Genomic DNA, 26,773 nt, shown 5'->3' with positions numbered 1-26,773 from the left:
AAAGAGTAAAAGAGTATTACATCAAGTTCTTGAAGCTATGAGGTAAAATATGAATTAATTCAAAACAAGGTGAATAAATAAGCATTACATTTGACAGAAAATAATGTAACTGCTAAAGGGTTAATAATGAAAATGTCATTTCAGTGGTTAGAGCGTCGAGCTTACGATCGTGAGGTTGTGAGTTCGAATCCCGGACCGAGCTGTGTGTTGTGTTCTTGAGCAAGACACTTTATTTTATATTGCTCCAGTTCACTCAGCTGTAGAAATGAGTTGCGACGTCACAGGTGCCAAGCTGTATCGACCCCTTTGCCTTTCCCTTGGGTAACATTGGTGGCGTGGAGAGGGGAGGCTGGTATGCATGGGCGACTGCTGGTCTTCCATAAAAACAACCTTGCCCAGACTTGTGCCTGGGAGGGGAACTTTCTAGGTGAAAATCCATGGTGGTTTATGACCGAAGGGGGTTTCAATAATAATAAAATGTCACAGGTGCCAAGCTGTATCGGCCCCTTTGCCTTTCCCTTGGATAACACAGGTGGCGTGGAGAGGGGAGGCCGGTATGCATGGGCGACTGCTGGTCTTCCATAAACAGCCTTGCTCAGACTTGTGCCTGGGAGGGGAACTTTCTAGGTGCAATCACATGGTCTGTGTCGTGACCGAAGGGGGTCTCAGATTTTAGTTATTTCTTCATTATTTTCAAATCTATTTGAAACAAAGGCAGAGTATTTCAATAGAAAAATGGTAACAAAAGGGTAAATGGCAAGTCAGAACTGGAGACAAAAAAAAAATAAGAGACGTCAACCTCCAGTCCTTACGAGGGACTTGAGAAATGAAAATCAAGTACCCTCTGTTTGTAGGATGTCCCAAAAGATGCAACGTTATCTGTGAACTGATAGAAATGTCTTTGGTGAAATTGGAGTTTAGGCAGGGTCAGAACTGGAGACAAAACAAAAAAATAAGAGACATTAACCTCCAGTCCTTACGAGGGACTTGAGAAATGAAACTCAAGTACCCTCTGTTTGTAGGACGTCTCAAAAGATGCAATGTTATCTGGGAACTGATAGAAATGTCTTTGGTGAAATTGGAGTTTTGGCAGGAATCAGCAAGAAGAAGAAGTGGTTGATGAAGTTTCGTCTTCTATGTTAAAAATGGCAATTTCAGGTGGGAAAACACTTTGGGCACCACACTGCGTACAGGATGAATGACCGGCGGTCATGTCTCCCATGGCTAAATTCGTCCCTTGTGGGCCATCGTTGTCTTGTACAGATCCCGGCAATAAAGAATTCGCTGTGAAAATAGCAAAGTTTGTCACTCTTTTAGATTTTGTTTCTGTCTTGTGGATTTTATGAATGTTCAATTCCGAATTTGGTTTCATCGAAGAAATAGACAGAGCATCAGCGCTGCTGTTTCGGTCGAGAGAGAAATGGATGCTCTGAGCCGAAGCCCGACTGATACCAGACGTATCACTACCACGACGCTTGTGTCTTTTACTGCTCCGAAGGAACTCCTGTGCCCCTTTCTGCATGGCTAAAACCAAAGGGGTCAACTGAGGTTTGACACGGTTGTTAGAAAAACGTTTCTTCTTCTTCTTTTTCTTCTTCAGTTTTTGATCGTTCCCATCATCTATTTTCTCCCCATCACTGTTTTCCATGGAAAATATCCGTGACGTCACTGATGCGACATCTATAATGAGGAGAGACGGGCAGAATAAAAATTAAAATATAATTAAAAATTGTGTTATTAAACTAACTCTGTTATTGTCAGTAAAAATTTAATGGAGAATAAAAATTAAAATATAATTAAAAGTTATGTTATTAACAGTTAAAATTTAATGGAGAATAACAATTAAAATATAATTAAAAATTGTTATTAAACTAACTTTGTTATTGTCAGTAAAAATTTAATGGAGAATAAAAATTAAAATATAATTAAAAATTACGTTATTAAACTAACTCTGTTATTGTCAGTAAAAATATAATTAAAAATTATGTTATTAAACTAACTCTGTTATTATCAGTTAAAATTTAATGGAGAATAACAATTAAAATATAATTAAAATTTATGTTATTAAACTAACTCTGTTATTGTCAGTAAAAATATAATTAAAAATTATGTTATTAAACTAACTCTGTTATTGTCAGTAAAAATTTAATGGAGAATAAAAATTAAAATATAATTAAAAATTACGTTATTAAACTAACTCTGTTATTGTCAGTAAAAATATAATTAAAAATTATGTTATTAAACTAACTCTGTTATTATCAGTTAAAATTTAATGGAGAATAAAAATTAAAATATAATTAAAAGTTATGTTATTAAACTAACTCTGTTATTGTCAGTTAAAATTTAATGGAAAATAAAAATTAAAATATAATTAAAAATTATGTTATTAAACTAACTCTGTTATTGTCAGTAAAAATTTAATGGAAAAGAAAAATTAAAATATAATTAAAAATTGTTATTAAACTAACTCTGTTATTGTCAGTTAAAATTTAATGGAGAATAAAAATTAAAATATAATTAAAAATTGTTATTAAACTAACTCTGTTATTGTCAGTTAAAATTTAATGGAGAATAAAAATTAAAATATAATTAAAAATTATGCTATTAAACTAACTTTGTTATTGTCAATTAAAATTTAATGGAGAATAAAAATTAAAATATAATTAAAAGTTATGTTATTAAACTAACTCTGTTATTGTCAGTAAAAATTTAATGGAGAATAAAAATTAAAATATAATTAAAAATTGTTATTAAACTAACTCTGTTATTGTCAGTAAAAATTTAATGGAGAATAAAAATTAAAATATAATTAAAAATTATTTTATTAAACTAACTTTGTTATTATCAGTTAAAATTTAATGGAGAATAACAATTAAATTATAATTAAAAATTATGTTATTAAACTAACTCTGTTATTGTCAGTTAAAATTTAATGGAGAATAAAAATTAAAATATAATTAAAAATTGTTATTAAACTAACTTTGTTATTGTCAGTAAAAATTTAATGGAGAATAAAAATTTAAATATAATTAAAAATTGTTATTAAACTAACTCTGTTATTGTCAGTTAAAATTTAATGGAGAGCCAAAGGGAGAGCCAAAGGGAAAGGGCTTGTGATAAATAGGGGACAGTAGAAAATAGAGAACTGTAGACAGAGTATTGTTGATATGGGATTGTTGATAGGGTAACATATGTTGGGTATTGTAAACAGGGTTTTTAGAAAGTGTGTTGCTAAGGCATATAATTCAGCCCGTTTATTTAGCCAGTTAAGAAAGGATCTGAGAATTCCTGATGAGCTCTTTCCTTAAAAAAAATACCTTGCTCTCCCTTGAATTTTGAAAGAACACCTAGGACCCAAAAAGCAATTTTGTTCCACTTTGAAAACTTAATCTTGGAAGTCTTGGGTATTGTAAACAGGGGAGAGTTAGATTAAGAAATGTAGGTTAGGAGTTGTAGATAGGGGTGTTGTAGGCCATTTATTGTTAACAGGATATTGTGGGCATAGTGGTATCAGTATGGTATCATAGAAATTATAACTGTCGCTCATAAGTAAATATCATCTGATGGCATGCACCATGCATCCACTAAGTGTTTTAAGTGCTTGTGCAGTCATGAGCAAACATGGTACAACACTCCCAAAAGACGGTGAGCTGGCAGAAACGTTAGCACGCCGGGCGAAATGCCTAGCCATATTTCGTCTGCCGTTACGTTCTGAGTTCAAATTCCGCCGAGGTCAATTTTGCCTTTCATCCTTTCAGGGTCGATAAATTAAGTACCAGTTACGCATTGGGGTCGATATAATTGACTTAATCCGTTTGTCTGTCCTTGTTTGTCCTCTCTTTTAATTTATGTCTAAATAAAAGATGGGATGGCCACAGCTGGAACATCTTTGAACAGATTTGTTAGATTAGAGCTGATCAGAAGTTACACAAGAGAGAGAATACATTTGTTAATCTAGCCCTAGATAGACAATGTCTGAATAAAAGATAGGATGGTCAAATCTGGAACACCTTTGATCATAGATCTGCTGGGTTAGGCTGACTCGGGGTTAAAAGACAACAAAAATAAGCCAAATTTTTTTTTTTTTTTTTTTGCTTGAAATAATAATGTCGACCAAAATACACACCAGAGTCCGAATATCTCCTCAGGGTTCCGGCCATGGGCTGAAACATACCTCCACGTCTTCGAACCAATTTTGGCATGTTGGCAGCAAACTCAGAAGAAACATCTCCGGAGCTGACACTATTTAAATCAAACTTCATCCCTGAAAAACATGGAAAAACGAAAACGTTGACAAGAATCCTAGCATTTATTTCTTTTCACGAAATATCAAAAATGAGTGATTATTATATAAAAAGAGAAAAGGGCTCTCTATCCCCCTTTTGACCAGAGTAGAGAGGGAAAGTGCTGTCTCCTAGCAAATTCATTGAAAGGTGGGTGAATGTCGGAAGAATGGCCAGTGTGAAGGGACCAATTCTGAGGATACACCTGTGACAAAAAAGGTAAATATAAAAGGAGAAAGGGGCTCACTACCCCACTTTTGACCAGGCTCCCATGGCTTTTATGGGTTTTTCCACGAGTAACCTTTCGAAGCGCCTCCCCCTATTGGGAGTTTTTACTTGTTATATTTTCGTTGTTATCTCTGGAATTTTTACACGGACTTTTCTAACGGACAAAACCCTTTTTGTAACTTTCGTCCTGTATTTTGTCCTTAAATGTTTTATTTGATTTTTGTTAGCCCTTGTGGCCAATAAACGAGAATTAATTAATTAATTTGTTGTTGTTGTTAGTGGTGGTGGTGGTGGTGGTGAGCTGGTAGAATCGTTAGCATGCCGGGCAAAATGCTTAGCTGTATTTCGTCCATCTTTACATTCTGAGATCAAATCCCGTCATGGTCAACTTTGCTTTTCATCCTTTTGGGGTCGATGAAATAAGTACCAGTTGAGTACTGGGGTCAATGTGATTGACTTAGTCCCTCCCAAATTTCAGGCCTAGTGCCTATAGTAGAAAAGATGATTATTATTATTATTATTATTACTATTATCATTATTATTATTATTATTATTATTATTATTATTATTATTATTATTGAGTGAGAGAGCAGTGCATGCCATCAAAGTGACACAGGGGTAAAATATACAAAGCCCAATATACCCATCATGACTACCTGTCTGATAAGGGTACACTACGTGCATGTATGTATGAGTGTGTGTGTGTGTGTGTGTGGTGTGTGTGTGTGTGTGTGTGTGTGTGTGTGTGTGTGCGTGCATGTGTGTGTGTGTGTATCTATGTATGTCTATATAAGTGGTGCTGAAAAGTTCCTGGCCTTAAGGGTATCACCCAACCTTCTGAGTTCTTTCACTGGGCTTTGAGAAACTGAAGGACTGCTGCAACAAGTTTGTGAATCTGAGAAGGGAATATATTGAATAAAACCATAATTAACAGATCTTCCTGAGTTGGCTTTTACCCAAAGCCAAGAATCTTTTCAGCACCCCATCATATATATATATATATATATATATATATATATATATATATATATACAGATAAAGGGTGAAATATAATTAATTTAATAAAATCAATAAATTTCACCTAGTAGTATTTTTGGTATGGAAAAGGACCATATTCAGTAAAAATTTATATAATTATAATAATAAGGGTTTTTTGCAACAAGTTGCTTAAAGCACATATCGAAAATATTAGAAATAGCAGTCAAAGGGCTACTATTTCTTTTACTACAAAAATAAGTCTCCACAGGCTTGTGGTTTAAGCAACTTGTTGCAAAAAACCCTTATCATTATAATTATATATAAAGACTAGCAGTATCACCTGGCGTTGCTCGAGTTTGTAAGGGAAATAACTATATAAGCATTTTTAGAGAGTTATTTCCCTTATATAACCCGAGCAAAAATCATTAAAAATGCGGAAAAATGATGGTAAATTTTTTTTTTAATTGTAAACTCATCGTAGACGCGCACTAATACCCAGAAGTGCTCGATATGAATGACTATAAGATACCCGCTTTTGGTTAAACTGCACCGCAAAATGTGGGAGTAGTTAGGAATCTAAACCGGAGGAGACAGAGTCTCACACACACAACTTCAATTTTATATATAAAGATTATGGAGGGGGAACACTAAGCAGTGAAGTGTAGAAATGTGATGTTATTACCAGTTCCAATATGTGCATGGCACATTTGGACTTGTAAATAAGCATATATCCACTTATGAATGCCTTTCCTCCCTTGGACACAAAGACCTGTTGAGGCAAGCAAAGTCGATATAGAACCTCATCCGACGACAGGCACCCATGCCAACCCCCTTTGCTTGCAAAGACATGTTGGGGCAAGCGAAATCGAATTGAACCAGCCAGGATCCCTGGTCTGGTGGTACGTAAAAAGCACTATCCGACTCGTGGCCGATGCCAGCACCGCCTCGACTGGCTTCCGTGCCGGTGGCACGTAAAATACACCAATCCGACCATGGCCGTTGCCAGCCTCGCCTGGCACCTGTGTAGGTGGCACGTAAAAAGCACCCACTACACTTACGGAGTGGTTGGCGTTAGGAAGGGCATCCAGCTGTAGAAACACTGCCAGATAAGACTGGGCCTGGCGCAGCCTTCTGGCTTCCCAGATCCCCGGTCGAACCGTCCAACCCATGCTAGCATGGAGAACGGACGTTAAACGATGATGAACACACACACACACCTACATATACACGCATACACACTGACTGAGTGACACACCTTACCTAAGGGGTCATCATGGGTGCTGTAGAAACTGATGGAAAAGCGACCACTGTTTATTTCCTTCCTCTTAGCAAATGCTTTAGCAATCATTTTGTGCCGTTTCAGCTTCACCGTACGACTGGATGGTTTACGGAATACTCTACAATAGAAACAACATGTTTAGTGACCTCTCATACTGACACAAGGTCATAAGTTTTCAATAACACAAGGTCATGAGGTTACAAAAGGTTACAATGACACAAGGCCACAGGTTGCAATGTCACAAGGTTACAATTTTTCAATAACACAATGTCATGAGGTTACAAAAGGTTACAATGACACAAGGCCACAAAGGTTACAATGTCACAAGGTTACAATGTCACAAGTTACAATGTCACAAGGTTACAAGTTTTCAATAACACAAGGTCATGAGGTTACAAAAGGTTACAAGTCACAAGGTTGCAATGTCACAAGGTTACAAGTTTTCAATAACACAAGGTCATGAGGTTACAAAAGGTTACAAGTCACAAGGTTGCAATGTCACAAGGTTACAAGTTTTCAATAAAAACACAAGGTCATGAGGTTACAAAAGGTTACAATGACACAAGGCCACAAGGTTGCAATGTCACAAGGTTACAATGTCACAAGGTTACAAGTTTTCAATAACACAAGGTCATGAGGTTACAAAAGGTTACAAGTCACAAGGTTGCAATGTCACAAGGTTACAAGTTTTCAATAACACAAGGTCATGAGGTTACAAAAGGTTCCAAGTCACAAGGTTGCAATGTCACAAGGTTACAAGTTTTCAATAACACACAGGTCATGAGGTTACAAAAGGTTACAATGACACAGGCCACAAGGTTGCAATGTCACAAGGTTACAATGTCACAAGGTTACAAGTTTTCAATAACACAAGGTATGAGGTTACAAAAGGTTACAAGTCACAAGGTTGCAATGTCACAAGGTTACAAGTTTTCAATAACACAAGGTCATGAGGTTACAAAAGGTTACAAGTCACAAGGTTGCAATGTCACAAGGTTGCAATGTCAAAAGGTTACAAGTTTTCAATACACAAGGTCATGAGGTTACAAAAGGTTACAATGACACAAGGCCACAAGGTTGCAATGTCACAGGTTACAAGTTTTCAATAACACAAGGTCATGAGGTTACAAAAGGTTACAGTCACAAGGTTGCAATGTCACAAGGTTACAAGTTTTCAATAACACAAGGTCATGAGGTTCAAAAGGTTACAAGTCACAAGGTTGCAATGTCACAAGGTTACAAGTTTTCAATAACACAAGGTCATGAGGTTACAAAAGGTTACAAGTCACAAGGTTGCAATGTCACAAGGTTACAAGTTTTCAATAACACAGGTCATGAGGTACAAAAGGTTACAAGTCACAAGGTTGCAATGTCACAAGGTTACAAGTTTTCAATAACACAGATCATGAGGTTACAAAAGGTTACAAGTCACAAGGTTACAATGACACAAGGCCACAAGGTTGCAATGTCACAAGGTTACAAGTTTTCAATAACACAAGTCATGAGGTTACAAAAGGTTACAAGTCACAAGGTTGCAATGTCACAAGGTTACAAGTTTTCAATAAACAAGGTCATGAGGTTACAAAAGGTTACAAGTCACAAGGTTGCAATGTCACAAGGTTAGAAGTTTTCAATAACACAAGGTCATGAGGTTACAAAAGGTTACAAGTCACAAGGTTGCAATGTCACAAGTTAGAAGTTTTCAATAACACAAGGTCATGGGTTACAAAAGGTTACAAGTCACAAGGTTGCAATGTCACAAGGTTACAAGTTTTCAATAACACAAGGTCATGAGGTTACAAAAGGTTACAAGTCACAAGGTTGCAATGTCACAAGGTTACAAGTTTTCAATAACACAAGGTCATGAGGTTACAAAAGGTTACAAGTCACAAGGTTGCAATGTCACAAGGTTAGAAGTTTTCAATAACACAAGGTCATGAGGTTACAAAAGGTTACAAGTCACAAGGTTGCAATGTCACAAGGTACAAGTTTTCAATAACACAAGGTCATGAGGTTACAAAGGTTACAAGTCACAAGGTTGCAATGTAACAAGGTTACAAGTTTTCAATAACACAAGGTCATGAGGTTACAAAGGTTACAAGTCACAAGGTTGCAATGTCACAAGGTTACAAGTTTTCAATAACACAAGGTCATGAGGTTACAAAAGGTTACAAGTCACAAGGTTGCAATGTCACAAGGTTACAAGTTTTCAATAACACAAGGTCATGAGGTTACAAAAGGTTACGAGTCACAAGGTTCCAATGACACAAGGCCACAAGGTTGCAATGTCACAAGGTTACAAGATTTCAATAACACAAGGTCATGAGGTTACAAAATGTTACAAGTTACAAGGTTACAATGACACAAGGCCACAAGGTTGCAATGTCACAAGGTTACAAGTTTTCAATAACACAAGGTCATGAGGTTACAAAAGGTTACAAGTCACAAGGTTGCAATGTCACAAGGTTACAAGTTTTCAATAACACAAGGTCATGAGGTTACAAAAGGTTACAAGTCACAAGGTTGCAATGTCACAAGGTTACAAGTTTTCAATAACACAAGGTCATGAGGTTACAAAAGTTACAAGTCACAGGTTGCAATGTCACAAGGTTACAAGTTTTCAATAACACAAGGTCATGAGGTTACAAAAGGTTACAATGACACAAGGCCACAAGTTGCAATGTCACAAGGTTACAATGTCACAAGTTACAAGTTTTCAATACACAAGGTCATGAGGTTACAAAAGGTTACGAGTCACAAGGTTACAATGACACAAGGCCACAAGGTTGCAATGTCACAAGGTTACAAGTTTTCAATAACACAAGGTCATGAGGTTACAAAGGTTACAAGTCACAAGGTTGCAATGTCACAAGGTTACAAGTTTTCAATAACACAAGGTCATGAGGTTACAAAAGGTTACAAGTCACAAGGTTGCAATGTCACAAGGTTACAAGTTTTCAATAACACAAGGTCATGAGGTTACAAAAGGTTACAAGTCACAAGGTTGCAATGTCACAAGGTTACAAGTTTTCAATAACACAAGGTCATGAGGTTACAAAAGGTTACAATGACACAAGGCCACAAGGTTGCAATGTCACAAGGTTACAATGTCACAAGGTTACAAGTTTTCAATAACACAAGGTCATGAGGTTACAAAAGGTTACGAGTCACAAGGTTACAATGACACAAGGCCACAAGGTTGCAATGTCACAAGGTTACAAGTTTTCAATAACACAAGGTCATGAGGTTACAAAAGGTTACAAGTCACAAGGTTGCAATGTCACAAGGTTACAAGTTTTCAATAACACAAGGTCATGAGGTTACAAAAGGTTACAAGTCACAAGGTTGCAATGTCACAAGGTTACAAGTTTTCAATAACACAAGATCATGAGGTTACAAAAGGTTACGAGTCACAAGGTTACAATGACACAGGCCACAAGGTTGCAATGTCACAAGGTTACAAGTTTTCAATAACACAAGGTCATGAGGTTACAAAAGGTTACAATGACACAAGGCCACAAGGTTGCAATGTCACAAGGTTACAAGTTTTCAATAACACAAGGTCATGAGGTTACAAAAGGTTACAAGTCACAAGGTTGCAATGTCACAAGGTTACAAGTTTTCAATAACACAAGATCATGAGGTTACAAAAGGTTACGAGTCACAAGGTTACAATGACACAAGGCCACAAGGTTGCAATGTCACAAGGTTACAAGTTTTCAATAACACAAGGTCATGAGGTTACAAAAGGTTACAAGTCACAAGGTTGCAATGTCACAAGGTTACAAGTTTTCAATAACACAAGGTCATGAGGTTACAAAAGGTTACAAGTCACAAGGTTGCAATGTCACAAGGTTACAAGTTTTCAATAACACAAGATCATGAGGTTACAAAAGGTTACGAGTCACAAGGTTACAATGACACAAGGCCACAAGGTTGCAATGTCACAAGGTTACAAGTTTTCAATAACACAAGGTCATGAGGTTACAAAAGGTTACAATGACACAAGGCCACAAGGTTGCAATGTCACAAGGTTACAAGTTTTCAATAACACAAGGTCATGAGGTTACAAAAGGTTACGAGTCACAAGGTTACAATGACACAAGGCCACAAGGTTGCAATGTCACAAGGTTACAAGTTTTCAATAACACAAGGTCATGAGGTTACAAAAGGTTACAATGACACAAGGCCACAAGGTTGCAATGTCACAAGGTTACAAGTTTTCAATAACACAAGGTCATGAGGTTACAAAAGGTTACGAGTCACAAGGCCACAAGGTTGCAATGTCACAAGGTTACAAGTTTTCAATAACACAAGGTCATGAGGTTACAAAAGGTTACAATGACACAAGGCTACAGGTTGCAATGTCACAAGGTTACAAGTTTTCAATAACACAAGATCATGAGGTTACAAAAGGTTACGAGTCACAAGTTACAATGACACAAGGCCACAAGGTTGCAATGTCACAGGTTACAAGTTTTCAATAACACAAGGTCATGAGGTTACAAAAGGTTACAAGTCACAAGGTTGCAATGTCACAAGGTTACAAGTTTTCAATAACACAAGGTCATGAGGTTACAAAAGGTTACAAGTCACAAGGTTGCAATGTCACAAGGTTACAAGTTTTCAATAACACAGATCATGAGGTTACAAAAGGTTACGAGTCACAAGGTTACAATGACACAAGGCCACAAGGTTGCAATGTCACAAGTTACAAGTTTTCAATAACACAAGGTCATGAGGTTACAAAAGGTTACAATGACACAAGGCCACAAGGTTGCAATGTCACAAGGTTACAAGTTTTCAATAACACAAGGTCATGAGGTTACAAAAGGTTACGAGTCACAAGTTACAATGACACAAGGCCACAAGGTTGCAATGTCACAAGTTACAAGTTTTCAATAACACAAGTCATGAGGTTACAAAAGGTTACAATGACACAAGGCCACAAGGTTGCAATGTCACAAGGTTACAAGTTTTCAATAACACAAGGTCATGAGGTTACAAAAGGTTACGAGTCACAAGGCCACAAGTTGCAATGTCACAAGGTTACAAGTTTTCAATAACACAAGGTCATGAGGTTACAAAAGGTTACAATGACACAAGGCTACAAGGTTGCAATGTCACAAGGTTACAAGTTTTCAATAACCAAGGTCATGAGGTTACAAAAGGTTACGAGTCACAAGGTTACAATGACACAAGGCCACAAGGTTGCAATGTCACAAGGTTACAGTTTTCAATAACACAAGGTCATGAGGTTACAAAAGGTTACGAGTCACAAGGTTACAATGACACAGGCCACAAGGTTGCAATGTCACAAGGTTACAAGTTTTCAATAACACAAGGTCATGAGGTTACAAAAGGTTACAAGTCACAAGGTTGCAATGTCACAAGGTTACAAGTTTTCAATAACACAAGGTCATGAGGTTACAAAAGGTTACAAGTCACAAGGTTGCAATGTCACAAGGTTACAAGTTTTCAATAACACAAGATCATGAGGTTACAAAGGTTACGAGTCACAAGGTTACAATGACACAAGGCCACAAGGTTGCAATGTCACAAGGTTACAAGTTTTCAATAACACAAGGTCATGAGGTTACAAAAGGTTACAATGACACAAGGCTACAAGGTTGCAATGTCACAAGGTTACAAGTTTTCAATAACACAAGGTCATGAGGTTACAAAAGGTTACGAGTCACAAGGTTACAATGACACAAGGCCACAAGGTTCCAATGACACAAGGCTACAAGGTTCCAATGACACAAGGCCACAAGGTTACAATGACACAAGGCCACAAGGTTACAATGACACAAGGCTACAAGGTTCCAATGACACAAGGTCATGAGGTTACAAAAGGTTACAATGACACAAGGCTACAAGGTTGCAATGTCACAAGGTTACAAGTTTTCAATAACACAAGGTCATGAGGTTACAAAAGGTTACGAGTCACAAGGTTACAATGACACAAGGCCACAAGGTTGCAATGTCACAAGGTTACAAGTTTTCAATAACACAAGGTCATGAGGTTACAAAGGTTACAATGACACAAGGCCACAAGGTTGCAATGTCACAAGGTTACAAGTTTTCAATAACACAAGGTCATGAGGTTACAAAAGGTTACAATGACACAAGGCCACAAGGTTGCAATGTCACAAGGTTACAAGTTTTCAATAACACAAGGTCATGAGGTTACAAAAGGTTACAATGACACAAGGCTACAGGTTGCAATGTCACAAGGTTACAAGTTTTCAATAACACAAGGTCATGAGGTTACAAAAGGTTACGAGTCACAAGGTTACAATGACACAAGGCCACAAGGTTGCAATGTCACAAGGTTACAAGTTTTCAATAACACAAGGTCATGAGGTTACAAAAGTTACGAGTCACAAGGTTACAATGACACAAGGCCACAAGGTTGCAATGTCACAAGGTTACAAGTTTTCAATAACACAAGGTCATGAGGTACAAAAGGTTACGAGTCACAAGGTTACAATGACACAAGGCCACAAGGTTGCAATGTCACAAGGTTACAAGTTTTCAATAACACAAGATCATGAGGTTACAAAAGGTTACGAGTCACAAGGTTACAATGACACAAGGCCACAAGGTTGCAATGTCACAAGGTTACAAGTTTTCAATAACACAAGATCATGAGGTTACAAAAGGTTACGAGTCACAAGGTTACAATGACACAAGGCCACAAGGTTGCAATGTCACAAGGTTACAAGTTTTCAATAACACAAGGTCATGAGGTTACAAAAGGTTACAAGTCACAAGGTTGCAATGTCACAAGGTTACAAGTTTTCAATAACACAAGGTCATGAGGTTACAAAAGGTTACGAGTCACAAGGTTACAATGACACAAGGCCACAAGGTTGCCATGTCACAAGGTTACAAGTTTTCAATAACACAAGATCATGAGGTTACAAAAGGTTACGAGTCACAAGGTTACAATGACACAAGGCCACAAGGTTGCAATGTCACAAGGTTACAAGTTTTCAATAACACAAGGTCATGAGGTTACAAAAGGTTACAAGTCACAAGGTTGCAATGTCACAAGGTTACAAGTTTTCAATAACACAAGGTCATGAGGTTACAAAAGGTTACGAGTCACAAGGTTACAATGACACAAGGCCACAAGGTTGCAATGTCACAAGGTTACAAGTTTTCAATAACACAAGGTCATGAGGTTACAAAAGGTTACAAGTCACAAGGTTACAATGACACAAGGCCACAAGGTTGCAATGTCACAAGGTTACAAGTTTTCAATAACACAAGGTCATGAGGTACAAAAGGTTACGAGTCACAAGGTTACAATGACACAAGGCCACAAGGTTGCAATGTCACAAGGTTACAAGTTTTCAATAACACAAGATCATGAGGTTACAAAAGGTTACAAGTCACAAGGTTACAATGACACAAGGCCACAAGTTGCAATGTCACAAGGTTACAAGTTTTCAATAACACAAGGTCATGAGGTTACAAAAGGTTACAAGTCACAAGGTTGCAATGTCACAAGGTTACAAGTTTTCAATAACACAAGGTCATGAGGTTACAAAAGGTTACGAGTCACAAGTTACAATGACACAAGGCCACAAGGTTGCAATGTCACAAGGTTACAAGTTTTCAATAACACAAGGTCATGAGGTTACAAAAGGTTACGAGTCACAAGGTTACAATGACACAAGGCCACAAGGTTGCAATGTCACAAGGTTACAAGTTTTCAATAACACAAGGTCATGAGGTTACAAAAGGTTACGAGTCACAAGGTTACAATGACACAAGGCCACAAGGTTGCAATGTCCAAGGTTACAAGTTTTCAATAACACAAGGTCATGAGGTTACAAAAGGTTACGAGTCACAAGGTTACAATGACACAAGGCCACAAGGTTGCAATGTCACAAGGTTACAAGTTTTCAATAACACAAGGTCATGAGGTTACAAAAGGTTACGAGTCACAAGGTTACAATGACACAAGGCCACAAGGTTGCAATGTCACAAGGTTACAAGTTTTCAATAACACAAGGTCATGAGGTTACAAAAGGTTACAAGTCACAAGGTTACAATGACACAAGGCCACAAGGTTGCAATGTCACAAGGTTACAAGTTTTCAATAACACAAGGTCATGAGGTTACAAAAGGTTACAATGACACAAGGCCACAAGGTTGCAATGTCACAAGGTTACAAGTTTTCAATAACACAAGGTCATGAGGTTACAAAAGGTTACAATGACACAAGGCACAAGGTTGCAATGTCACAAGTTACAAGTTTTCAATAACACAAGGTCATGAGGTTACAAAAGTTACAAGTCACAAGGTTGCAATGTCACAAGTTACAAGTTTTCAATAACACAAGATCATGAGGTTACAAAAGGTTACGAGTCACAAGGTTACAATGACACAAGGCCACAAGGTTGCAATGTCACAAGGTTACAAGTTTCAATAACACACAAGGTCATGAGGTTACAAAAGGTTACAATGACACAAGGCCACAAGGTTGCAATGTCACAAGGTTACAAGTTTTCAATAACACAAGGTCATGAGGTTACAAAAGGTTACAATGACACAAGGCCACAAGGTTGCAATGTCACAAGGTTACAAGTTTTCAATAACACAAGGTCATGAGGTTACAAAAGGTTACAATGACACAAGGCCACAAGGTTGCAATGTCACAAGGTTACAAGTTTTCAATAGCACAAGGTCATGAGGTTACAAAAGGTTACAAGTCACAAGGTTGCAATGTCACAAGGTTACAAGTTTTCAATAACACAAGATCATGAGGTTACAAAAGGTTACGAGTCACAAGGTTACAATGACACAAGGCCACAAGGTTGCAATGTCACAAGGTTACAAGTTTTCAATAACACAAGGTCATGAGGTTACAAAGGTTACAATGACACAAGGCCACAAGGTTGCAATGTCACAAGGTTACAAGTTTTCAATAACACAAGGTCATGAGGTTACAAAAGGTTACAATGACACAAGGCCACAAGGTTGCAATGTCACAAGGTTACAAGTTTTCAATAACACAAGGTCATGAGGTTACAAAAGGTTACAATGACACAAGGCCACAAGGTTGCAATGTCACAAGGTTACAAGTTTTCAATAACACAAGGTCATGAGGTTACAAAAGGTTACAATGACACAAGGCCACAAGGTTGCAATGTCACAAGGTTACAAGTTTTCAATAACACAGGTCATGAGGTTACAAAGGTTACAATGACACAAGGCCACAAGGTTGCAATGTCACAAGGTTACAAGTTTTCAATAACACAAGGTCATGAGGTTACAAAGGTTACAATGACACAAGGCCACAAGGTTGCAATGTCACAAGGTTACAAGTTTTCAATAACACAAGGTCATGAGGTTAAAAAGGTTACAATGACACAAGGCCACAAGGTTGCAATGTCACAAGGTTACAAGTTTTCAATAACACAAGGTCATGAGGTTACAAAAGGTTACAAGTCACAAGGTTGCAATGTCACAAGGTTACAAGTTTTCAATAACACAAGATCATGAGGTTACAAAAGGTTACGAGTCACAAGGTTACAATGACACAAGGCCACAAGGTTGCAATGTCACAAGGTTACAAGTTTTCAATAACACAAGGTCATGAGGTTACAAAAGGTTACAATGACACAAGGCCACAAGGTTGCAATGTCACAAGGTTACAAGTTTTCAATAACACAAGGTCATGAGGTTACAAAAGGTTACAATGACACAAGGCCACAAGGTTGCAATGTCACAAGGTTACAAGTTTTCAATAACACAAGGTCATGAGGTTACAAAAGGTTACAATGACACAAGGCCACAAGGTTGCAATGTCACAAGGTTACAAGTTTTCAATAACACAAGGTCATGAGGTTACAAAAGGTTACAATGACACAAGGCCACAAGGTTGCAATGTCACAAGGTTACAAGTTTTCAATAACACAAGGTCATGAGGTTACAAAAGGTTACAAGTCACAAGGTTGCAATGTCACAAGGTTACAAGTTTTCAATAACACAAGGTCATGAGGTTACAAAAGGTTACAAGTCACAAGGTTGCAATGTCACAAGGTTACAAGTTTTCAATAACACAAGGTCATGAGGTTACAAAAGGTTACAAGTCACAAGGTTGCAATGTCACAAGGTTACAAGTTTTCAATAACACAAGGTCATGAGGTTACAAAAGGTTACGAGTCACAAGGTTACAATGACACAAGGCCACAAGGTTGCAATGTCACAAGGTACAATGTCACAAGGTTACAAGTTTTCAATAACACAGGTCATGAGGTTACAAAGGTTACAAGTCACAAGGTTGCAATGTCACAAGGTTACAAGTTTTCAATAACACAAGGTCATGAGGTTACAAAAGGTTACAATGACACAAGGCCACAAGGTTGCAATGTCACAAGGTTACAAGTTTTCAATACACAAGGTCATGAGGTTACAAAAGGTTACAAGTCACAAGGTTGCAATGTCACAAGGTTACAAGTTTTCAATAACACAAGATCATGAGGTTACAAAAGGTTACGAGTCACAAGGTTACAATGACACAAGGCCACAAGGTTACAATGTCACAAGTTACAAGTTTCAATAACACAAGGTCATGAGGTTACAAAAGGTTACAAGTCACAAGGTTGCAATGTCACAAGGTTACAAGTTTTCAATAACACCAGGTCATGAGGTTACAAAAGGTTACAATGACACAAGGCCACAAGGTTGCAATGTCACAAGGTTACAATGTCACAAGGTTACAAGTTTTCAATAACACAAGGTCATGAGGTTACAAAAGGTTACAAGTCACAAGGTTGCATGTCACAGAAGGTTACAAGTTTTCAATAACACAAGATCATGAGGTTACAAAAGGTTACGAGTCACAAGGTACAATGACACAAGGCCACAAGGTTGCAATGTCACAGGTTACAAGTTTTCAATAACCACAAGGGAAGGTCATGAGGTTACAAAAGTTTACAAGTCACAAGGTTGCAATGTCCACAAGGTTACAAGTTTTCAATACACAAGGTCATGAGGTTACAAAAGGTTACAAGTCACAAGGTTACAATGATGACACAAGGCCACAAGGTTGCAATGTCACAAGGTTACAATGTCAAAGGTTACAAGTTTTCAATTAAACACAAGGTCATGAGGTTACAAAAGGTTACAAGTCACACAGGTTGCAATGTCACAAAGGTTACAAGTTTTCAATAACACAAGATCATGAGGTTAAAAAGGTTACTAGTCACAAGGTTACAATGACACCACAAGCGGACCACAAGGTTGCAATGTCACAAGGTTACAGTTTTCAATAACACAAGGTCATGAGGTTACAAAAGGTTCACAGTCACAAGGTTGCAATGTCACAAGGTTACAATTTTCAATAACACAAGGTCATGAGGTTACAAAAGGTTACCAAGTCACAAGGTTACAATGACACAAGCCACAAGGTTGCAATGTCACAAGGTTACAATGTCACAAGGTTACAAGTTTTCAATAACACAAGGTCATGAGGTTACAAAAGGTTACAAGTCACAAGGTTGCAATGTCACAAGGTTACAAGTTTTCAATAACACAAGGTCATGAGGTTACAAAAGGTTACAAGTCACAAGGTTACAATGACACAAGGCCACAAGGTTGCAATGTCACAAGGTTACAATGTCACAAGGTTACAAGTTTTCAATAACACAAGGTCATGAGGTTACAAAAGGTTACAAGTCACAAGGTTGCAATGTCACAAGGTTACAAGTTTTCAATAACACAAGGTCATGAGGTTACAAAAGGTTACAAGTCACAGGTTACAATGACACAAGGCCACAAGGTTGCAATGTCACAAGGTTACAATGTCCAAGTTACAAGTTTTCAATAACACAGGTCATGAGGTTACAAAAGTTACGAGTCACAAGGTTACAATGACACAAGGCCACAAGGTTGCAATGTCACAAGGTTACAAGTTTTCAATAACACAAGGTCATGAGGTTACAAAAGGTTACGAGTCACAAGGTTACAATGACACAAGGCCACAAGGTTGCAATGTCACAAGGTTACAAGTTTTCAATTACACAACAAAGGTCATGAGGTACAAAAGGTTACAAGTTACAAGGTTACAATGACACAAGGCCACAAGGTTGCAATGTCACAAGGTTACAAGTTTTCAATAACACAAGGTCATGAGGTTACAAAAGGTTACAAGACAAGTCACACAAGGTTGCAATGTCACAAGGTTACAAGTTTTCAATAACACAAGGTCATGAGGTTACAAAAGTTACAAGTCACAAGGTTGCAATGTCACAAGTTACATACAAGTTTTCAATAACACAAGGTCATGAGGTTACAAAAGGTTACAATGACACAAGGCCACAAGGTTGCAATGTCACAAGGTTACAAGTTTTCAATAACACAAGGTCATGAGGTTACAAAAGGTTACAATGACACAAGGCCACAAGGTTGCAATGTCACAAGGTTACAAGTTTTCAATAACACAAGGTCATGAGGTTACAAAAGGTTACAAGTCACAAGGTTGCAATGTCACAAGGTTACAAGTTTTCAATAACACAAGGTCATGAGGTTACAAAAGGTTACAATGACACAAGCCACAAGGTTGCAATGTCACAAGGTTACAAGTTTTCAATAACACAAGGTCATGAGGTTACAAAAGTTACAATGACACAAGGCCACAAGGTGCAATGTCACAAGGTTACAAGTTTTCAATAACACAAGGTCATGAGGTTACAAAAGGTTACGAGTCACAAGGTTGCAATGTCACAAGGTTACAATGTCACAAGGTTACAATTTTCAATAACACAAGGTCATGAGTTACAAAAGGTTACAATGACACAAGGCCACAAGGTTGCAATGTCACAAGGTTACAATGTCACAAGGTTACAAGTTTTCAATAACACAAGGTCATGAGGTTACAAAAGGTTACGAGTCACAAGGTTACAATGACACAAGGCCACAAGGTTGCAATGTCACAAGGTTACGAGATTTCAATAACACAAGGTCATGAGGTTACAAAAGGTTACGAGTCACAAGGTTACAATGACACAAGGCCACAAGGTTACAATGTCACAAGGTTACAAGATTTCAATAACACAAGGTCATGAGGTTACAAAATGTTACAAGTTACAAGGTTACAATGACACAAGGCCACAAGGTTGCAATGTCACAAGGTTACAAGTTTTCAATAACACAAGGTCATGAGGTTACAAAAGGTTACGAGTCACAAGGTTCCAATGACACAAGGCCACAAGGTTGCAATGTCACAAGGTTACAAGTTTTCAATAACACAAGGTCATGAGGTTACAAAAGGTTACGAGTCACAAGGTTACAATGACACAAGGCCACAAGGTTGCAATGTCACAAGGTTACAAGTTTTCAATAACACAAGGTCATGAGGTTACAAAAGGTTACGAGTCACAAGGTTACAATGACACAAGGCCACAAGGTTGCAATGTCACAAGGTTACAAGTTTTCAATAACACAAGGTCATGAGGTTACAAAAGGTTACGAGTCACAAGGTTGCAATGTCACAAGGTTACAAGTTTTCAATAACACAAGGTCATGAGGTTGCAATGTCACAAGGTTACAAGTTTTCAATAACACAAGGTCATGAGGTTACAATGACCAGGGCCAGTCAGGCGGTACTAGCAATGGCCACAAAAAAATCGTTTTTTTTTTACATGTCACCTGCACACCGGCACAGGTGCCAGTAAGGCAACGCTGGTAACGATCATGCTCGAATGGTGCTTTTTACATGCCACCGGCATGAACGCCAATTAGCCACTCTGGCAACGATCACGCTCTAATGGTGCTCTTAGTGCTCCACTAGCACAGATGCCAGTCATCGAATTTGATTTCGAAGAAAAACATTACAACACGAATATGAAGTTTTTGGGTCATCCATTTCAAATATCAATAAAGGGTCACCAGAATGAAAGACATATCTAGTTTTAGTCAGGAAAAAGGACAAGATGCACAACCACTTCAAGCAATGCCAAAGTTTTAAGTGTGTTACGTTTCAGGTGTGTTCAATGAAGCATGAAAAGATTTAAGTTAAAAACGCTCAGAACTTTCTGGACAACTTAATAGGTAGACAGACAAACAGACAGACATACAGGTAGGTAGGTAGGTAGACAAACAGACAGACATACAGGTAGGTAGGTAGACAGACAAACAGACAGACATACAGGTAGATAGGCAGACAGACAAACAGACAGACATACAGGTAGGTAGGTAGGTAGACATACAAACATACAGGTAGGTAGGTAGGTAGACAAACAGACATATATACAGGTAGGTAGGTAGGTAGGTAGGTAGACAAACAGACAGACATACAGGTAGGTAGGTAGATCGACAAAACAAAAGAATAAAAGGGCAATAAAAGTCAAGCCATACTTGCGTAGGAATCGTTCCCAGGCAGAAAGAGATGCTTTATTCCAAGACCAGGAACTCATGACTATTCCGGCACCGAAGAATGAGAAGATGTGAATCTCCGTAGCGACGAGGCTGAGTTTGTTCTCAAACAGCGAGTCACAAACTGATGTAGTCATGTTGGTCACCGTTGCTTCCACTTTACACCTGTCAGAAGAAAATCAATGGAAGAATAGCTATAAAACTCTGTGTGTGTGTGTAACTCTCACCATGTGTGTGTGTGTGTCTTACAAAAAATGATATATCTACATATAGACAAGCGATGGTGGGGGGACAAACACAGACACACACACATACTCTTTACTCTTTTACTTGTTTCAGTCATTTGACTGCGGCCATGCTGGAGCACCACCTTTAATGGAGCAACTCGACCCCGGGACTTATTCTTTTTTGTAAGCCCAGTACTTATTCTATCGGTCTCTTTTTGCCGAACCGCTAAGTAACAGGGACATAAACACACCAGCATCGGTTGTCAAGCAATGCTAGGGGGACAAACACAGACACACAAACACACACACGCATATATATATATATACATATATACGACAGGCTTCTTTCAGTTTCCGTCTACCAAATCCACTCACAAGGCTTTGGTCGGCCCAAGGCTATAGTAGAAGACACTTGCCCAAAGTGCCACGCAGTGGGACTGAACCCGGAACCATGTGGTTGGTGAGCAATCTACTTACCACACAGCCACTCCTGTGCCTATATATATATATACATATATATATTTTCTGTCCCTGTTTATTTCTGTGTTCCTTTCTGTCGAAGAGCATAGGCTCTGTCTTCGTCTTTTGTTTTTTTTTTGTAAATTCTCACTATATATATATATATATATATATGTATATATATATATATATATATATACGACAGGCTTCTTTCAGTTTCTGTCTATATGTCTATATGTTTCTGCCTCATAGAGGCAATGACGAAAGACCAAGACCTCTGGAGATATGCTGTGAATGTGAAGACCCAACAAATAACGTGAGTTCATGGCTGTTTCCTGCACTGGCTTCACATAGAAGCACCAGCACATCCAAAGTACCTTTGATCGTAGGGCGACCTGCTGTGCTTACCTTGGATCGTAGGGTGACCTGCTGTGCTTGAGGAGACCTATTGAGTCAAGTACATCAACATCAAAAAATCAAATGGAAATTGTAGTTCTGATACCTGTGCCGGCGACATGTAAAAAGCATCATCTGAACGTGGCCGATGCCAGTAATTTCTTGACTGGCTTCCGTGCCGGTGGCTCGTAAAAAGACCCCACTACACTCACAGAGTGGTTGGCGTTAGGAAGGGCATCCAGCTGTAGAAACACTGCTAGATCAGACTGGAGTGCTTTTTACGTCCCACCAGCACAGATGCCATGCGAGGCTGGCAACGGGCCACGATCGGTTGGTGCTTTTTACGTGCCACCGGCATGTAGGCCAGTCGAGGCGGCGCTGGCAACAGCCACATTCGGATGGTTCTTTTACGTCCCACCGGCACTGGTATCACAACTACAATTTCCATTGATTTTTTGATCGATTTCAATTTCATCTTCAATGGGAGAATCCATCATATGTATTCATCACTCTAATTAACCCTGCTTTCTCTATGCTGGCATTATGGACATTTTCGGACACCAAACTGCTACTACATATTTTGCTTATGAATCATACAAAAACAACAGCATTGCCTACGAAGGGGTCAATGCAAAGAAACACACACACACTGTTAGGACATGGGTATACACATCTGGTAGGAGGCACAATGTCCCAGTGGTTAGGGCAGCGGACTCGCGGTCGTAGGATCGCGGTTTTGATTCCCAGACCGGGCGTTGTGAGTGTTTATTGAGCGAAAACACCTAAAAGCTCCACGAGGCTCCGGCAGGGGATGGTGGTGATCCCTGCTGTACTCTTTCATCACAACTTTCTCTCACTCTTACTTCCTGTTTCTGTTGTACCTGTATTTCAAAGGGCCGGCCTTGTCACTCTCTGTGTCACGCTGAATATCCCCGAGAACTACGTTCAGGGAACACGTGTCTGTGGAGTGCTCAGCCACTTACACATTAATTTCACAAGCAGGCTGTTCCGTTGATCGGATCAACCGGAACCCTCGTCGTCATAACCGACGGAGTGCTTCCAACACATCTGGTGTAAAATGGCATTACACAAATAAATACTTGGTTATGGTTATCTAAAATCAAGCTATCGCAGAAAGATATGTTAACACAGAATGCACTCAGTACTACTCTTACGTAGGTACGATACTTAGTATTAAGGCGGCGAGCTGGCAGAAATGTTAGCAGGCTGGGCGAAATGCGTAGCTGTATTTCGTCTACCGTTACGTTCTGAGTTCAAATTCCGCCGAGGTCGACTTTGCCTTTCATCCTTTCGGGGTCGATTAAATAAGGACCAGTTACGCACTGGGGTCAATATAATCGACTTAATCCATTTGTCTGTCCTTGTTTGTCCTCTCTGCGTTTAGCCCCTAGTGGGTAGTAAAGAAAAAGGTATTTCGTCTGCCGTTACGTTCTGAGTTCGAATTCTGCCGAGGTCGACTTTGCCTTTCATCTTTTCGGGGATCAATTAAGTAAGTACCAGTTACGCACTGGGGTCGATATAATCGACTTAATCCATTTGTCTGTCCTTGTTTGTCCTCTCTGTGTTTAGCCCCTTGTGGGTAGTAAAGAAAAAGGTATTTCGTCTGCCGTTACGTTCTGGGTTCAAATTCCGCCGTGGTCGACTTTGCCTTTCATCCTTTCGGAGGTCAATTAAGTAAGTACCAGTTACGCACTGGGGTCGATATAATCAACTTAATCCATTTGTCTGTCCTCTCTGCGTTAGGCCCCTTGTGGGTAGTAAAGAAAAAGGTATTTCGTCTGCCGTTACGTTCTGAGTTCAAATTCCGCCGAGGTCAACTTTGCCTTTCATCCTTTCGGGGATCAATTAAGTAGGTACCGGATACGCACTGCGGTCGATATAATCAACTTAATCCATTTGTCTGTCCTTGTTTGTCCTCTCTGCGTTTAGCATCTTGTGGGTAGTAAAGAAATAGATACTTAGTATTCACTGTTCAACTACCAGCTGTTAAACTAACACACTTCAAACTAACACCGACAACTACCCCCACCTGCTGACAGTTCACTCAGTTCTTATTTATTCTTTTCTACTCTAGGCACAAGGCTCGAAATTTTGGCGGGAGGGGGCCAGTCGATTGGATGACCCATTACGCAACTGGTACTTAATTTATCGACCCCGAAAGGATGAAAGGCAAAGTCGACCTCGGCGGAATTTGAACTCAGAACGTAACGGCAGATGAAATACCTATTTCTTTACTACCCACAAGGGGCCTAACACAGAGAGGACAAACAAGGACAGACAAACGGATTAAGTCGATTATATCGACTCCAGTGCGTAACTTGTACTTATTTAATCGACCCCGAAAGGATGAAAGGCAAAGTCAACCTCGGCTGAATTTGAACTCAGAACGTAGCAGCAGACAAAATACCGCTAAGCATTTTGCCTGGCGTGCTAGCGGTTCTGCCAGCTTGCTGCCTCAGTTTTTTTTATTGTAATTGGTTAGTCCACCTTCAGTCATGTGGGGGGTTTCCAGGATTCCCTCAAAACACACACACATGCACATACATACACCTGCATGCACACACACACACACACACAACTAAAGTACCATTGCAACAGAATATGAATGAAAAAATGAGGATTACATGACATAATTCTTGAGATTCTTCCGCCAGTCTTCCTCCCAGACAAATATATACGTATGGACAGCAAAGGTGACACAGACGAACAGCACTGCAAGACCGGAGAACATTCCTGGATCGGAAAAGACCAGAAGAGAGATAAACAGAGACGAAGAATTAGCTTTAACATGTATTTCATGAATGTGGCTTCTGTGAAGCCAAGACACATGGAAGTAATCCATGAATAACACCACCAACACCACCACGACTACTACTATTACCACTAGCAATAACAACAACAATAACAACAACACTATAAGTCTTGATAATGAATCATCATCATCATCATCATTATCATCATCACTCTTTACTCTTGTTTACTCTTTTACTTGTTTCAGTCATTTGACTGCAGCCATGCTGGAGCACCGCCTTTAGTCGAGCAAATCGACCCCGGGACTTATTCTTTGTAAGCCCAGTACTTATTCTATCGGTCTCTTTTGCCGAACCGCTAAGTGACGGGGACGTAAACACACCAGCATCGGTTGTCAAGCAATGCTAGGGGGACAAACACAATCACACAAACACATATATATATACATATATACGACAGGCTTCTTTCAGTTTCCGTCTACCAAATCCACTCACAAGGCATTGGTCGGCCCGGGACTATAGCAGAAGACACTTGCCCAAGATGCCAAGCAGTGGGACTGAACCCGGAACCATGTGGTTGGTAAGCAAGCTACTTACCACACAGCCACTCCTGCGCCCATGTGTTGATAATGAATCATCATCATCATCATCATTATCATCATCACTGTAAGTTTTCATAATGAATCCGCATCATCATCATCGTTTAACGTCCGTTTTCCATGCTAGCATGGGTTGGACGGTTCAACTGGGGTCTGGTAAGCCATGGAGGCTGCACCAGGCTCCAGTCTGGTCTGGCAGTGTTTCTACAGCTGGATGCCCTTCCTAACGCCAATAACTCCGTATCTAGTAGTTTAATTAACTGAAGTACCTACTCATTTAATTGGCAAGTAGGTGAAAATTCCATAAACATATATACCTTCTACATCAATATATATAAGCGTAGAAGTGGCAGTGTGGTAAGTAGCTTGTTTACCAACCACATGGTTCTGGGTTCATTCCCACTGCGTGGAACCTTGGGCAAGTGTCTTCTACTTATAGCCTCGGGCCGACCAAAGCCTTCTGAGTGAATTTGGTAAATGGAAACCGAAAGAAGCCCATCGTATATATGTATATATATGAGTGCGTGTGTGTGTATGTTTCTATGTCTGTGTCCCCTCAACATTGCTTGACAACCGATGCTGGTGTGTTTACATCACCATAACATAGCGGTTCAGCAAAAGAGACTGATAGAATAAGTACTAGGCTTCCAAAGAATAAGTCCTGGGGGTCGATTTGCTCGGCTAAAGGTGGTGCTCCAGCATGGCCACAGTCAAATGACTGAAAACAAATAAAAGAAAAAAACAATCAAATAATAATTTACTAATTGTTTGGTTTGATTAACCAGTCAATCAACCACTTGAACTGCTAAAAATAGCAGTTAAATCTCTCCCTTGAATCACACTCTACTCTCTTAAGAAATGTAGCACTCAATACACAAAAAAGACAGAATGATCACAGCTGGAATATCATTAATCATAGTTTTATTCAGTCACGGTTGACTGAATAGCAACAAAAATTTAAATAATTAACATAGTAAATAATTAACACTTGTTTAATCAACATGAATTTATTGAGCATATAAAAACAAAAACAACAAAAGAAATCCAGGAAAGATAATGAATAATTAAGATGAATAATTAAAATCAATTAGTCAGGATAAGACATTAATACTGACTAATTAGAATAATAAAGATTAATTACTAAATACTGATTAATTAG

General features: G+C 38.8%; 1 protein-coding gene across 3 annotated transcripts in view; it reads right to left on the bottom strand.

Annotated features, from left to right (window-relative positions):
• Positions 1-681: 681 nt before the first annotated feature.
• The window catches only part of LOC115229211 (smoothened homolog), a 46,144-nt gene continuing 20,052 nt past the window's right edge, over positions 682-26,773 (bottom strand). The window contains exons 7-12 of one of the 3 annotated variants that reach the window (XM_036499137.1): positions 24,890-24,998; positions 21,145-21,327; positions 6,750-6,886; positions 4,127-4,264; positions 1,066-1,680; positions 682-897 (exon numbers count right to left, since the gene is read on the bottom strand). In XM_036499137.1, coding sequence (XP_036355030.1) covers positions 1,097-1,680; positions 4,127-4,264; positions 6,750-6,886; positions 21,145-21,327; positions 24,890-24,998 — 1,151 coding nt within the window. In that variant the 3' untranslated portion in view covers positions 682-897; positions 1,066-1,096. Of the gene's footprint in view, positions 1,681-4,126; positions 4,265-6,749; positions 6,887-21,144; positions 21,328-24,889; positions 24,999-26,773 lie in introns of all 3 variants that reach the window. The other 2 variants (XR_004997284.1, XM_029799603.2) reach the window with 2 other exon arrangements.

Source organism: Octopus sinensis, unplaced genomic scaffold, assembly GCF_006345805.1.
Source record: "Octopus sinensis unplaced genomic scaffold, ASM634580v1 Contig12100, whole genome shotgun sequence".
NCBI lineage: Eukaryota > Metazoa > Mollusca > Cephalopoda > Octopoda > Octopodidae > Octopus > Octopus sinensis.
Note: the sequence above shows the minus strand (reverse complement) of the source record. Positions and strands in the feature narration are given on the sequence as shown.